A 14,772-nucleotide genomic window follows, 5' to 3' on the forward strand; every position below is an offset into this window, starting at 1 on the left:
CTTTGCCCAATCGAAAGGGGTGCTAATAGCGATTGTTCACTAGCCAATATATGAACAAATATCGCCGTGGGTGCTTATTAGAGCGGGGCGCTTATTACGTCAAATACGGTATGTCATATTATTAGTACTCATGAACTTTTGATTACTATTCAGATGCAACAGCTGGGATCACCCTTGCAAAGTTTCAGTTTGTGGTTTCACAGGAGAATGTACATGTTAATGATGGACAGATGGATGACTAACAGCCACCAAGGTATAAGCTCACTCCAACAGACATAATAACTAATGTCAATAAGGTTTAGATTCTTACGTTCTTGTAATCTTGCAGTTGAAATTGTAGAACAGGCTCTCCCTGTACTGCTTCCAGTTCTCTATCACAAGCAGGTAGAGGTTTGTGAGAGGCAGGGCAGTCACATAGTAGAACCCTGACATGCACGGCCCTGATACATTGCCAGTCACCATACCACTAGGACCTGTACATGTAGAACACAGGTTAATTAGGGCAGTCACATAATAGAACCCTGACATGCACGGCCCTGATACATTGCCAGTCACCATACCACTAGGACCTGTACATGTAGAACACAGGTTAATTAGGGCAGTCACATAGTAGAACCCTGACATGCACAGCCCTGATACATTGCCAGTCACCATACCACTAGGACCTGTACATGTAGAACACAGGTAAATTAGGACAGTCGTATAATAGAACCCTGACATGCACGGCCCTGATACATTGCCATTCACCATACCACTAGGACCTGTACATGTAGAACACAGGTTAATTAGGGCAGTCACATAGTAGAACCCAATGAGGGAACAGATTAATGATAACACTATGGCCACATTAACAGAAACTGGAACATGAAGAAGAAACATGAAGTCTGTACGGTGGTAAATATTTTACCAGAACCATTGAGATGATTCAGACAACAATCAATCAAGTTTATTTCATAATTCAGGCCACATGGCCCATGGTACTGTTGAAAGATAAACTATATTTAAAGTCACATGTCCAGCATGTTACATCTTTACCGATGCCATTTCAAAAATTAACATAAACATAAAGCTATCAAACGTAATTCATTAATATCATATGAGTAAAAATATATTTGCAAACATAATTCTACCTTTATAATATTTCTGTAACAAGGTATGAAAACTATTTCTCAAGTGAGTATATTTCTTACACACAAAAAAGAGATGGGTACCTCCTCTGCTAAATGAAGGTCACAGTCTTTACATACAGATTCAGTAAGAGATATATTTAACGTTGACTTTTTACGAACACTGTTCACTCAAAACTTGTGAAGAGATATTCAAAATTTACACATCGCTCTAACTAATTGTACTTACCAAGGGCAGAGTCATTGGCTTTGTAGCTGACCACATCCTGGATACAGCCAAATTCACTGTGGAACTTGGGGATGGGGCCTCTGTTCCTGAAATAGTCGTCCAGCTCCTCAGGCTTCTTGGGGATGCCCAGCAGGCTCACCTAAGGAAGCAGAAGGGGAACAGTGAAACAGTCAAGGCGTGGAGCCGTAACCAGTTGGAGCCACAACCAGTTCATCAATATACTTGGGGTGAAACGATACAGCAAGGTCATGATACGATAGATATGCATATTTATGTCAAATCGCATGGAAACTTCCTGACAATAAATATTTCAGGGCAGGTTCAAAAGGTAAAGCTAGCTGGAGACACAGGTTCGTATTGGCTATTTTTTGTAGCGAACTTGAAACGCTAATTAAAACATATTTTGCGATAACTGACTGACAAAAACGCCAGGTGTCATTAAACGAATAGTGAGTAATATATTTCAGCAAGTGTATCATCTTGTATCAATACAGAAAATGAAGTATCGTGTATCGTATCATTACATGAAAACTTATGATGCACCGGTGCACCGATGTATCATTTCACCCCTACAATGTACACATCCACACACCAGCAACGAAGGCCCACCTACACAAAGTGACCATAGCGCTCAGACCATCATAACTCCCATACTTTAACATAGACTTATGAAAGGTTTGCTGTTAAGTTTGCTTCGTGCAAGTGGGCCCTGGAAGTCGGTTGCCTGGTTTATGTAACATAGATAGATTCAGGGAGAAAAAGACTACAGTAGAACATGGCCATAACAAACAAGGCTATAACCTGCCATAACAGATATAACAAACTTTTTCAAAAGTCCTGTCTGCTCTACGAAATAAATGCTCACCTCAAAAAGGCATCGCAAAGATGGCCAGGAGGTGATATTATCAGTTTCCATATATATGTCATAACACTGCTCACATTCTTTCAACTGAACATGCTGAATTCTCACAATGGAATATATATTTCTACCGAGAAGTTGATACAAATTGGAGTACTAAAATAAATCCAAAGTGGCTGATAAGATTTAGCTAGTAGTAACAAACAAATTTCAACAGTCCCTTGGATTCTGTTGACTACCCCTCTTTTACTGTACTGTAAATCATGAAACTAAGGCAGCAAAAAATGTGCATGTCCCTTCCTTGCATTAACAGAGTTCATACTATTAGCCTGACAAATTTCCCTGACTTTTCCAGGTCTTTTTCAGGGTATAATGCCAATTTTCCATGATATCATTTCAATAATGGAATTATTTTCTGATTTTTACCAGAAACAAATTACTGGTATAAACATATTATTTTTCCATAACTTTTTTTTTCCAATTTTTTTTTTTAAAAAGATGTCCCAGGCCTGAGAAACTCAAACTAAAATTCCAGGACTTTTCCAGGATTCCATGACTTGTACAATTTGTCTGTTTGTCTGTCTGTCTGTCTGTTTGATACTGCAATTTTCCAGCTATGTCCAGCTGAATGTGGGAGGAAAGCCTGAAGCGATGCAGGTCTCAGTAGTTCACCACTTCAGTGAAATTAGCATGCACGGGATGGTGCTGACAAACCAATGTAGCATAACCAAGGCAAATTGGTGTTCAAACGACAATTCTCACATGCCTTAGGGATGCACCTCTGAACAAATTGTGTCATGTGAGGCATCTGGGCCACCTTTACCTACCATCTTCCACCTTTCCATGTGAAAATCAGATAAATCACATTAACAATAATAATTGACAAGTGATGGCAAAAGCAAGTAATTTTCTCTGATATCTTACCTTAGCTTCTGCAGGAGTTATACGACAGGTGCCCTGAAAATTAATTGACTCAGTTCGTTTAAAGAAGCCATGTTTGTAGACGAGATGTTTCATGACTTCGCCTTCTTTCTTGCCAAGTGTGACTCCAGCATACTTGCTCTTGTCCAGGTTGCCAGCCAACAGGAAGTCAGGGTCCATCACCAGGTAGGCCTGGTTGTCGAACAGGTAGCACCTGAAAAACAGGAACACAGAATTTTAGCATCATATTACTCCCAAAACACCATGATTGTTGGTACAGTGGAACAGCTTGGTCACATAAAATAAAAGAATAATAGAAAGGAATGTCAAAACTGTTTGATTCATTAATCCTTGGTATTTGAGTGTCATGTCCTGGATGTTTGATTTGAGTAATATGTCCTAGGTGTTTTATTCATTAATCCTAAGTGGTTGAGTCATATGTCCTGGATGTTCAGTCAAATGTCCTAGGCATTTGAGTCGTATATCCTTGATATTTGAGTCGTATGTCCTTGATGTTTGATTTGTATGTCATAGGTGTTTGAGTCATATGTCCTGGATGTTCAGTCAAATGTCCAAGGCGTTTGAGTTGTATGTCCTTGATGTTTGATTCGTATGTCCTCGATGTTCAATTCATATGGCTTCTACGCTTTAGTCGCCCAACCTAGGTGTTTGATTTGTATGTCCTGGATGTCTGAACCTGGTATTCTGAACTTGGCTTCAACGGGACATGGCTGGAAATGTCATGTATAATATAGAATTTGAAAAGGAAATATCTTGTGTCTCTATGTCATAATGCATTAAGTATCCCTGCCATTTCCCTGACTTTCAATGACCCATCTAAAATATTTCTATCTCCATCCAATTACTCATGCCTCTTACATATGAAATGTTCAAGTTGTACATATTAAGTTCCTGTGTTCACGAATCAAATGACAGGTAGAGAAACATTTTCTTTAGCCAACAGTACCATTTGGCCACTCACTGAACCCTCAACTTTCCTCAATAATATACAGTCAAGTCCCGTTAATCCGACATTGTTGGTTGCATATGATTATGTCGGATTAACGAGTATGTTGGATAAACGAAATTAGGTAGTATCAACGTTCGTGATCGAAAATTGGACATCCTGTCAGTAATTTCATTGGTCGTTCAAAGTTTGCGAAAGGGTCGTTCTGACGTGACCTGTAATGGGATGTCTTAAGCGGTAGCGAGAGCTTGTATCCGATTTTAATGAGATTGAGGTAATCTAGGCATGTGATTAATCCTGTTTTGTGTATTTAAAAAATTAATTGTTTATTGTTAAGCAAGTTTATCTCTGCAGCCGTTGAAATATGCAGCTACTCGCCGACTCGTCTTGCATCAAAACACGGGTCTGTGTACTCGCAGAAGGATGACCACGGAGTACGCTGATCACTGTGTTGGATTAACGAGATTGATTAATGAGTGATATCAGCATTTCGTTGCAAATTAGGTGTGTCGGAGTCGGAGTGCGAGACTGTCGGATTAACGGGTCTAAATAGCACTGATTAAATCGTTTCCCATCATTTGTGTTGGATAAAGCCGATTGTTGGATAAACGAGTGTCGGATTAACGAGACTTGACTGTACATGCCAAATATGTTAGTCAGCAAGATTAATAAAATAACATCTATCGATGTATCCAATGATCTACTATTTCCTCCCAGCCATGTACGTTTTTCACTAACCGTGATGGATTTCTTGACAATGACTTACAGGCAGTGGTTAAAATTAGGAAAAGGGCTTAGTCTTAGTTCTAGATTGAAATAATCTATGTTACTATTAGTTGGACAAAAAACTGTTTACAAAACACTCAAGGAACCCATAAATTTCTAATTTCTGATACTGAATGATTAACAAAACTAGAATCTACTGAAAGAGATGACAAGAGACATGCAAGTACGGTCAAGTGGACTCAAACTGACAACTACAGGCTTGCAAACTCTTAACATTTTTGGCACCAACACAGACACAAGTGTAAAAAAAACACCTGTGGTGTATGCATAAAAATATTCGCTCCTCACCCATCTGATCAAAGTCATCTGCAGAACTATTATGGTGAGTCAAGATGTCCCATTTGAAAACAGTTTGCCTGTGTGTTATCATTATTCAGAGAAGTTTCCATACCTGGTCTCACAGTCTGGCTCTCCATCAGGGCAGAAGTAGGTCTGGCCACAGGACTTGCGGAAGTCACTGGCCTGCATGCTCTCCATGGTCTTCTTCTGGAAGTCATCGTATAGAATGTCCAGCCCAGTCACAGCTTCCACTCGCTCTGTGGCACATCGGCGCTGGTCTGAGTTCGGACCTGGCGCCATGCTCAGATAACAAACCTCTGAAGACAGAGTGAGTAGGACAGTTTAACATGTCAGTATTGCAGCAATATCTTCACATGGGACTCAATGAATGAGCCTTACAGTTCAAGGAATCAGCAGATCCTGGCACAACTAAGTGCAGCAAATTCTACACAGTGAATGTTCTGCATAAGACAAGTGAGACATCCATGCCACCCCCCACAATATCCCTGATGAATGAAAATACAAAACAGGGAAATAGAGTCATCTCAGTTCTTCAAGATGCCTTACACATAGATATATTTTTAATTGCCCGTACGTCGACCGTTCTGAAGCTTTGTTTGCAAAAGGACACTCAGCTCTACTCGCTTCATTCCACAAGCGTAGTTTCTGCTCAAGTGACACTGTAGGAGTAGGCTCATTAGCAGGTCAGGAAACACTTCTTTCCAGGGAATACCCCTACCTTGTTTCTGCATTTTCCAGAAGCAAGGGAGTTAACTGACTGTAAAAGTCCAGTTTCCATCCTTGCCAAACTAGGCTGGAATTTCTGGGCTCGATCGCAGAGCGACCAGTGGATATTACAAGTTATTTTCCTTCCCCTCCTACTGACCAACCAAATTCCACCTCTCATATCACTTGCATTTGCTGCAAACAAAATGGCGGTGCCCAGTCAAGACAATCTGATCGATGATCAAAATCTATATTGTGCATCAAATCACGTGAGCCCCTTCATTAAAAACATGAAAAGATTAGGAAAATACATGTATGTTGATGCCCAGTTAACGGTATGCATCCTTTGCAAATCCTGCAGCCGACCGAAATCTGCACGTTGAAAACCATGTTGTTTACAAACCAGACATCAATTTCGTTATATGATTTTGATTGGACTATGCATAGACTCGTTAGTCAAGTGAAAATATAACTCCATAATTCCAGCCTAGTTCAGCAAGGATGGAAACTGGACTTTCAGTCAGTTAACTACCTTGCCTCAGGAAGATGTGTTTCTGCAACGTGATTGGCTTCATACAATCAAGGCACTTATATTGATAAACACTGGCTTCTAATCCAATCAAGCTGGCAATTAGTATACTGTAGCTCATCCGTGAGAAAAACACACAAGCTTTCTCTTCAATTTGCCTTTTAATAAAACATGACAGGAGCCAGTCTATCCTGCACAGTGCTTGGGTTTTCGGCGTTGCTGTGCAGTTCTATTGTTTGGGTTTGAGAATTGAATTGTGCATGAACTAGAGAGTTGATGTCATACTCAGAAGATATTTGATGAATGATTCCAAAACACCTAGAAACGTCATCGTACTGGCCTTTTAAATTAATATAATTATTATTCTATTTTCTCTGCAAATTGTACTGTTGCTAGTCCAAGACATTTTGTGTCAGAAATAAAAAGCTTCCTTTCTAATTCCTGGGACAATGAAGGAGACTGATTAGAGGAAACTGATCATGAGAAACCATTTGATCTATGCCACGCAGAAGAGCTGTATGCTACTTGGTGCTATTATAGTACAGTTGACAGTGAAAAGGACTTGTGTTGAAAATTAGAAAAAATAGTCGTAGTGTGATTGCAGATAATAAAGGATTATGGCAATGGTATTATAGAGGTAGAGGATTCGTGAGAATAATAAAGCTTCCTTTCTAATTCCTCGTACAATGACAGGGAAAAAGAAACCTAATCATGAAAAAATATATTAGCTCTATCAGAGCTCCAGATAAGCTTTTGGTGTTGTAGGTATTTTACCCATGCATTTTAAAATCATTGGGTATCAGTAATTCTATCTGGGTATTCAAATTTCTGTTACCCACTAGTTTTTACACATGTGGGTATTTAAGTTAAATATTTAAAAACACTATTCATCTAGTCCCTGTAAACTGGTGTCGTGTGGGTTCGAGAGCTTTATAGGACTAAAAAATACCACGATACTTCCACACGAAAGTGTGATGGCAAATGATCATGATGTAACTGTCATCGTGGAGTTTGGCAAGGTTAACGGAATACCCGTTTATAATTTCAAAATAAGTTGCTGATTTGCTAATCGAATACGCAGGGTTACTTCACAATATTTTGATGATACACACAAGATATATTTTTGTAGCGTATCTGTAATGTTCGTTGCGTATTTGATACACTTGGATTTTATTTTACTGCATATTTCTGCATTTCTGATGCATATTTTACGCGGATACGCAGTTTATCTGGAGCTCTGCTCTATGTCTCATTTGTTTAACAATGCCTCACATGCAGACAATCAGCATAACGCAACTTACTTATAAGACAATCACTGTCCAGGTTACACTTGCATCCCCCAAGGAGAGATCCCTTCTCATACTTGGCACATTCTTCATCTGTCTTAGGTGTCATTCCTTCAAACACAGCTTGTGATATAGTGTTAATCTTGCCTACACCTGCAGCGTCCATGTAAGGCGTTGAGATAGACGTCTTGTGCGGGGCAGAGCTTGTTCTCTTGTACCATGGGCGTCTAAACATTCACACGATTATTCATTTTATGTAAATAATCTAGACATGACATGCTCCAATGGATTACTTAAAGTCACTTTGTTATGTCGTGAACCAAAAGTCAAGTTAATTCATTATACTCATTGCAGACTCCATATTGTATAAACTGTACCGTATTTTCTTGAGTATAGTGCACACTTTTTTTCCAAAAAACACAGCTGTGTAGAAGGGGGTGCGCATTATACATGAAATAATGAGTTTTGATGGGTTTTTTCCCCATGGAAAGATATTACCGTGAGCACGTAACACCGGAAATACCATGTCTACAAATCCATACTGAAGTACGCAAAATCATCATGTAATTACACTGTCTGGCTACAAAAAGAAAACGTGTGTACAGCTGATTGCTGTTTCTGGCTTAGTTTACAAGAAAATAAACAAGGTAATCTTAATCCCTGGATGTAAAACAATGCCTAGCAGAACAACAAATTCAATTTAAATGGTGAATAAACACGTCTGGTGATTTTTTATCTCAAATTTCAATTGTGTACTAACCAAGTTTCTCATCACCCGTTTGTTTACCGGAATTCGCTGAAGGGGTAGATCTACAGGGTAATTTTGTTCTGAGCTTGACATATAAATTTTTTTCTCCAAAATACTGAATCCACTAGAGGGGGGTGCCGATATACATGGGAGCGCACTATACTCAAGAAAATACGGTAATCTGGAATGTCAGACTCCAGAGTTCAGAATTAAGTGAGTGCAAATGAGAAAGTGAATTGGGATCAACACCACTTGGAACAGTATTCCAGTTATATCACAGCACGTCAGCTTAATGTGTGAGGAAGGTGAGGAAGGTCTTAGATGATAACCACTTTGGTGAAACCCACAAGCTGGTATGGTGCTACATGTGTACATGTAATTTGCAAGCTTGGGAGTAGCATGGATATGAGAGGTTTGCAGTGTATCACAATATTTTGCGATGCAAGAGGCCGTATTGTGATACGAAACATGATACATTGTATGATACTAAATTTTACATTCAGAAGTGCAATCACGACAGACTGCAATATTTGATTCATCAATTTTGCCTCTGTTATTTTAGACTGAAGTGCTTCCACACTTGGGCTTTGGCTTTCTCATTAGAAACAACTGACCACATCGCCATCTTGGGGTCCTGGATGTTGATGAGTGAAGTGAACGAATGCGCATGCACTGAGAAATAAACTCTATCTTCGCAAACTTGCATTTTGGAATTTACGGAAACATTTTGAAAGGTATTTGGCAAGTATATAACATCAAACACATAGGTGGAAATCAATATTTGAAATCACTCGATATACCGCATTCTAAAAAAAGATATTGTCATATGCATCATGGAAAGAATGAACTTCAATTTTCCAATATACCGGTACAGGGGACTTTACAACCTTTTTTATCAAATACCATTCTCATATGTTATGATCTAAGCCTTCAGATGCACTCACTTGGTGGGGTCGTAACCTCTGGTTGACCTGTGACCTGGGTAAGTCCTAAACACGCCACTCCGTAAGCCAACATTTGTCCACTTGATTTGATTGATGGACTCAAAGTCTCGAGTGGCCCAGATTCTCTCAATAGGCTGAGTCAGCAAAACATCGGCTCTAGACATGAAGGAATGTAACCAGAGTCATGAACAATATGGCAAAGTTACTGTACATGTGTATATTCTCATAGGTATCAGAGTATTCGGTTCCATTGAACTATTTCTGTATTAGACGGTGTTGTTTACTTACAATTCCAAACCGCCGTGATATTGCTGGAATATTGCTAAAAGCGGCGTAAAACCATACTCACTCACTCACTTACAATTCCAAATGTCCAAAAGATGTAGAGTTTTACTTCATATTCTTACATTTTACAGGTGTATCACAAACCCGAATCATTTGTTTTTAAATTTCCGAGATCAAAGATGGGATATTGTAGGGCAGAAACATAGAAGGCACTTTGAATCTTATGCTATTAATAGCCACGCGCGAAATACCAGAGAATCTGTGTAAGCTGGTTGTTCAACAGTTTTGTCTTGCACTTTAAATCTGTTATTATTCACATGCTTTTACACCAACATAACTTGTAATGTAATGTATCCTATGTATCACAATACAGGGGTTGTACATCAGTGTATTGAGTCATGGGTCTAGAATGGGGATACAATATTGTATCGCAGTACAAACGTATCATTAAACCACTAGTAGAAGTTAGAAGAACTTAAGCATGATTTAAGACTTGAAACTTTTACAGATAACAACTTCAATAAAGAAGGTAGACACAATTTTATGGATAAAAACTTCTGACAACAAGACTGACAATGGTATAAGGATCTATACCGAAACGTCGCTTTTTACAGTTTTAAAGAAGTTGTTATCCATAAAATTGTGTCTACCTTGTCATCCGTCAACTTCTAAGTAATGCATATCACAGAATTCAGTAAAGAAGGTCTTATCCATTATTGCTTCATGTCTTCAAAATCAATTTGGTTGCTGTCTCAGGAATGGCGACATAACACATTTGAATGCAAGGATTGGGTCTGATACAAGTTTCAGTTTACAAGCCTACCGAACGCCCTTGTGGAACTTCTGGTTGCCAGAGTCACACCCTTCATCCTTCTGATAACTGTTGATCCACAGATGAGCGTCCAGGGTCTTCTTGTCCAGGTTGTCATCATACATGTAGGTGGTGGGGTCACACCAGGTCTTGGGGGCCAGAAAGATTGTGGAGTACTTGTAAGAGATCCTCAGCCCGGGGTAGCGCTTTTCCTTCTCCCTCACGTCAAGCTGGTGGAACGTCCCTGGAAGCTGTTCCCGAAGCAGGTCACTTGTGTACTCCTTCAGCAGGTTGAAGTAGCTCTCCACGTACTTCGATCTGTCCACAGGCTCTTGAGAGCGACGGAATTCCTGGTGAGAAGTTAATCATATATTATGAAGGTTTGAAAATGTGCAATAACGTTTTATGTATTTGCAAGTGCATTTTAGAAATTCTCAAAGACAGCTGTTTGTTCCAAGCATTATGTTTTGAAAAGGAAAGAAACTGTCTGCACCAAGATAATCATCACAACTATTTAGATTATCTTTACAAATATTATTTTAGTAAAATCGAAATATTTTTTACATTTGTATTCTTATCCTGCATTACTCCTTAATGCATTTACTGGTTTACGTGTAATTTGTCATCCTTTCGTTGTGGGTATTTTATCAAACTGGGTACTTCACGATTATGTGCACATGTTCCTGTTACTTCTTACAACAACACATCCTTATTTTATGTGACACTGGCAGCAGACCGACCTATGTTTCAAATTTGCCAAATTTATGGGATAAAGGTGAGGCCTGGTTTGTCCTCAACACTTACAAGATCCATGTCAGTGAGGCAATAGGCAAAGGAGTATTCTGATTCTTCAAGAGCACCATAGAAGAAAGTCTGGAACACAATGGGTCAACAATTAGACGATGTCTATGCTGTCTCACAGGAGACACTGAGTTCACATGCTGCTGTTATCTATGTCTCTTGACATCATTCTAGATAATTGGAAGTTGTTTTTGTACTTTTGGACTTCAAACTGTTATTGGATCATTGTCATAATCATTTCTAAAGAAATCTCATAAGAAATTGGCATATTTAAACATATGCCACAAACAACGGACCAGAATAGATTCCACTAAATCATGTGAATCAAATAACATTTCCATTGATCCTCCTCATTATATAGTTCTGTTGCAATTCAATACTATTAGTGAGAAAAAACAAGTTGTTTAAGCAGCAATATTTCTTATTACACTGCAGGGAGAAGAAACCACAAGGGGCACATCCCTGGAGTGTTTTATTGTATGAAAAACAACGACAATGAATCGTTAATTTCTCATATGAGATGTCAATATTATGTACAGCCTCTTTAACAATGTTAATCAAAAATACAAGCTTTAACAATATTTACCCGTATTTAAATACTGATGACTCTCTGAATAGAATCCAACCTAGGCAATGTCATTTTCCTGAGGCAAGAGAGTTAACTGACTATAAAAGTCCAGTTTCCACCCTTGCCGAACTAGGCTGGTATTATGGAGTTACATTTTGGTTGGACTAACAAGTCTATGCATAGTCCAATCAAAACCGCACAACGAAATCAAAATCTGGTTCGTAAACTGTCTGATTTCAGTCGATTGCAAGATTTGCAAAGCATGTGCACCACCAACTTGTCGACAGATATTTTCCAAATCTTTTCATGATTTTAATCAAGGTGCTCACGTGATTTAATGCACTTCGCGATGTAAGACTATATTTTATCACAATATAGATCTTGATTATTGATCAGATCGTCTTGACTGGGCGTCGTCATTCTGTTTGAATCAAATGCAGGTGATACTAGAGGTGGAATCTGATTGGTCCATAGGAGAGGTATAGAAGGGACATAACTCATAATAACCACTGGTGGCGCTACGATTGAGTCAAGGAATTACAGCCTAGTTTCGGTAAACTAAAAATTAAACATGTTAAAGTTATTCAGTTAACTCTCTTGCCTCGGAAAGATGAGGCAACGTCTGACAAGTACATTTATGAACGGTGGGGGGGGCAATTTGGTTTTTCCCGCATATTCTCACAATTTGCATGTCGATTACCTGTACCTATTCTCCCAATACCGATTGTCATATCTCTCCCACTTTTGGATGTGATCATTCAGCCATCTACATCTACAGGTAACAACTCACTAGACACCTCCCTCTCAAGAAGAAGGTTGTCCAAATTATGACATCATCAAGTTGCGAGCGCATGTTTGAATCTTCAGAAATGACGTCATGATAGAACAATAATTTATTGGGAAAGAAACCACGCTTCGTTCATTTTACCTTGTGATTTATCATGTAGCTTTCTTATATATCGTTAAATCATACAAGCCTGTGGTTGATACCATGAGCAACACTATTGTCATGATGAAATTTTATTCCCTTATAGTCAGCCCAAATGACAAGTATGCTTTGTTTGTTTATATTGTCTATTTGTTTAATATGTTGTTTAACGCTACACTCAGCAATTTTCGAGCATTTTGATGACAATCTGAAAATGATCATACTCAAACCAGATTTATACCCCGCTTTGGAGCAAAAGGCCACATGCTTTTCCCCAGTTAATGAAAGTCATGTGACACAGTACAAGTTAACCTTAGCTGAATTGAACAGCTGTTTCCTATCAATTTTTATTTTGTTTTAAGTCTTCTACAAAGACAGATTTAACATGTCCGTGAGATAAATTTATTTGTAGCAGTATCACGAAGGGTACATATGATTTTATGCGTCCCTTTTTTGGTTTTATACCACATGACCTCGGCTCGTGGTATAAAACCTAACATGGAATGCATAAAACCCATCGTGATACTCCTACAACTTATAATGTTATGATACAGTAAAAATAGTCTAAGTATGAAAGTTTACCAAGCCTGACCATCCCATTTATTTAGTCAGCTGACTTATTGTAACCCCGAATCTCAAGCAGTCAGTGGACTGAAGCTACCTTGCAGTACTGAGAATTATGTTGTACCTTGGTATTGTCTTCGGATCCCTTCACCCTAATCTTGCCAGTGTTCCCAGCTTTCATCTCCCTCTCTATGGTGGAGAACTCAGGAGGGTTGCCATACTGGTCAATCTCCATATGGGAGATCGGGATGAAGATGGGATCATCAAGCAGCTATAAAACAGATAAAACTAGATCATGAACGGCTAGGGATTGAGGATTAGTGATAATCTCAAAAAATATTTACAGGTCACGGCAGAATGACGTTTCGCGAACTTTTACCAACCAATGAGAAGACAAACAAGAAGTAAACATTAGCCAATCTGAGAGCAACTTTCTCTAGTTTTATAGCACTAGTTTCAAACAGGTGACTTCAATTAAATCCAGACTATGCTTTGAAACCTAGTTCTCGATGTAACATTTGATAACTGAAAATAAAATAATTCTGGAATGTCCAATAGATGACCAAGATTTTATGGCATCCCTTCCTATGGGCTATGGAAAGTCTCTTCCCTTTCAAATGTTTACCCCATTGAAGCGAGAGATAGACGATGATTTTGCAGGAATCAGTCAAACAGTCCATAACTGTCATCCAACAACCCTGTGTAAACTTTTTCAAGATTGAACAATTAGAAAACACATTCCGACTGTGACTTTCCCAATCTGGTAAGCGATGTTTTGATTGGTTGGATGAAAGGTCGTTCTAACGTGACCCTAATGGGTATGTCCTCAATCTTTGTTTCGCGGTAGTGAGACCTAAGATCCAATTTAATGAGATTGACTTCAAAGCAATTAGAAGCTGTTTAAAAATCATCACTTATACAGTCAGAACGATATACTGATGCTCTATTTTTTCAGTGACAGTTATTGCCCTCACCTTCTTGCTAGGTGTAAGCCTGGGATGGTAGATTGTCTCCCCCTGGTTGTTAATGAGGAAGGAGTAGACGTTGCCCCACTGGTGCTTGGTGAGGAAGTTTTGTATCTCGTCCAGGGTGGCATCAATACCAACAACTCCTATGTACCTGAAACAAGAACCCCAAGTGAGTCATCATAGATAGAAGTGATACAGGACTTCGGTGAAACCCACAGGTATGGATGGTGCTGACAAACCTAGAAACATAATCAGGGCGAACCGGGATTCGAACCCACAATCATAGGTTTCTGGCGTGCCCAAGGGACGCAACTCTGCACAGCGAATCACTGTGACGACTGTGCCTTAGACGACTGACCCACCCGTGATCCCCTATAACAGAATGAAGTGGGAAATGTCTAATTCCATTTTTGGAAGTTTTACTGACATTTGCTGCAAACTTGAAG

General features: G+C 39.1%; 1 protein-coding gene and 1 long non-coding RNA gene across 2 annotated transcripts in view; one reads left to right on the plus strand and one right to left on the minus strand.

Moving 5' to 3' along the window:
- The window catches only part of LOC124115378 (voltage-dependent calcium channel subunit alpha-2/delta-2-like), a 40,080-nt gene that overhangs the window by 7,515 nt on the left and 17,793 nt on the right, over positions 1-14,772 (minus strand). The window contains exons 12-21 of the mRNA XM_048400488.1: positions 14,333-14,477; positions 13,483-13,629; positions 11,302-11,370; positions 10,510-10,847; positions 9,402-9,557; positions 7,725-7,936; positions 5,281-5,485; positions 3,140-3,350; positions 1,357-1,495; positions 311-473 (exon numbers count right to left, since the gene is read on the minus strand). Coding sequence (XP_048256445.1) covers positions 311-473; positions 1,357-1,495; positions 3,140-3,350; positions 5,281-5,485; positions 7,725-7,936; positions 9,402-9,557; positions 10,510-10,847; positions 11,302-11,370; positions 13,483-13,629; positions 14,333-14,477 — 1,785 coding nt within the window. The remainder of the gene's footprint in view (positions 1-310; positions 474-1,356; positions 1,496-3,139; positions 3,351-5,280; positions 5,486-7,724; positions 7,937-9,401; positions 9,558-10,509; positions 10,848-11,301; positions 11,371-13,482; positions 13,630-14,332; positions 14,478-14,772) is intronic.
- LOC124115381 lies at positions 9,024-14,426 on the plus strand. Its single transcript, XR_007222346.1, has 4 exons — positions 9,024-9,191; positions 9,392-9,439; positions 10,581-10,850; positions 14,314-14,426. It is a non-coding gene; the product is annotated as an uncharacterized LOC124115381 (long non-coding RNA).

The sequence above is a fragment of the Haliotis rufescens genome, unplaced genomic scaffold (genome assembly GCF_023055435.1).
Source record: "Haliotis rufescens isolate VD_foot unplaced genomic scaffold, xgHalRufe1.0.p SCAF_2, whole genome shotgun sequence".
NCBI classification, from domain to species: domain Eukaryota; kingdom Metazoa; phylum Mollusca; class Gastropoda; order Lepetellida; family Haliotidae; genus Haliotis; species Haliotis rufescens.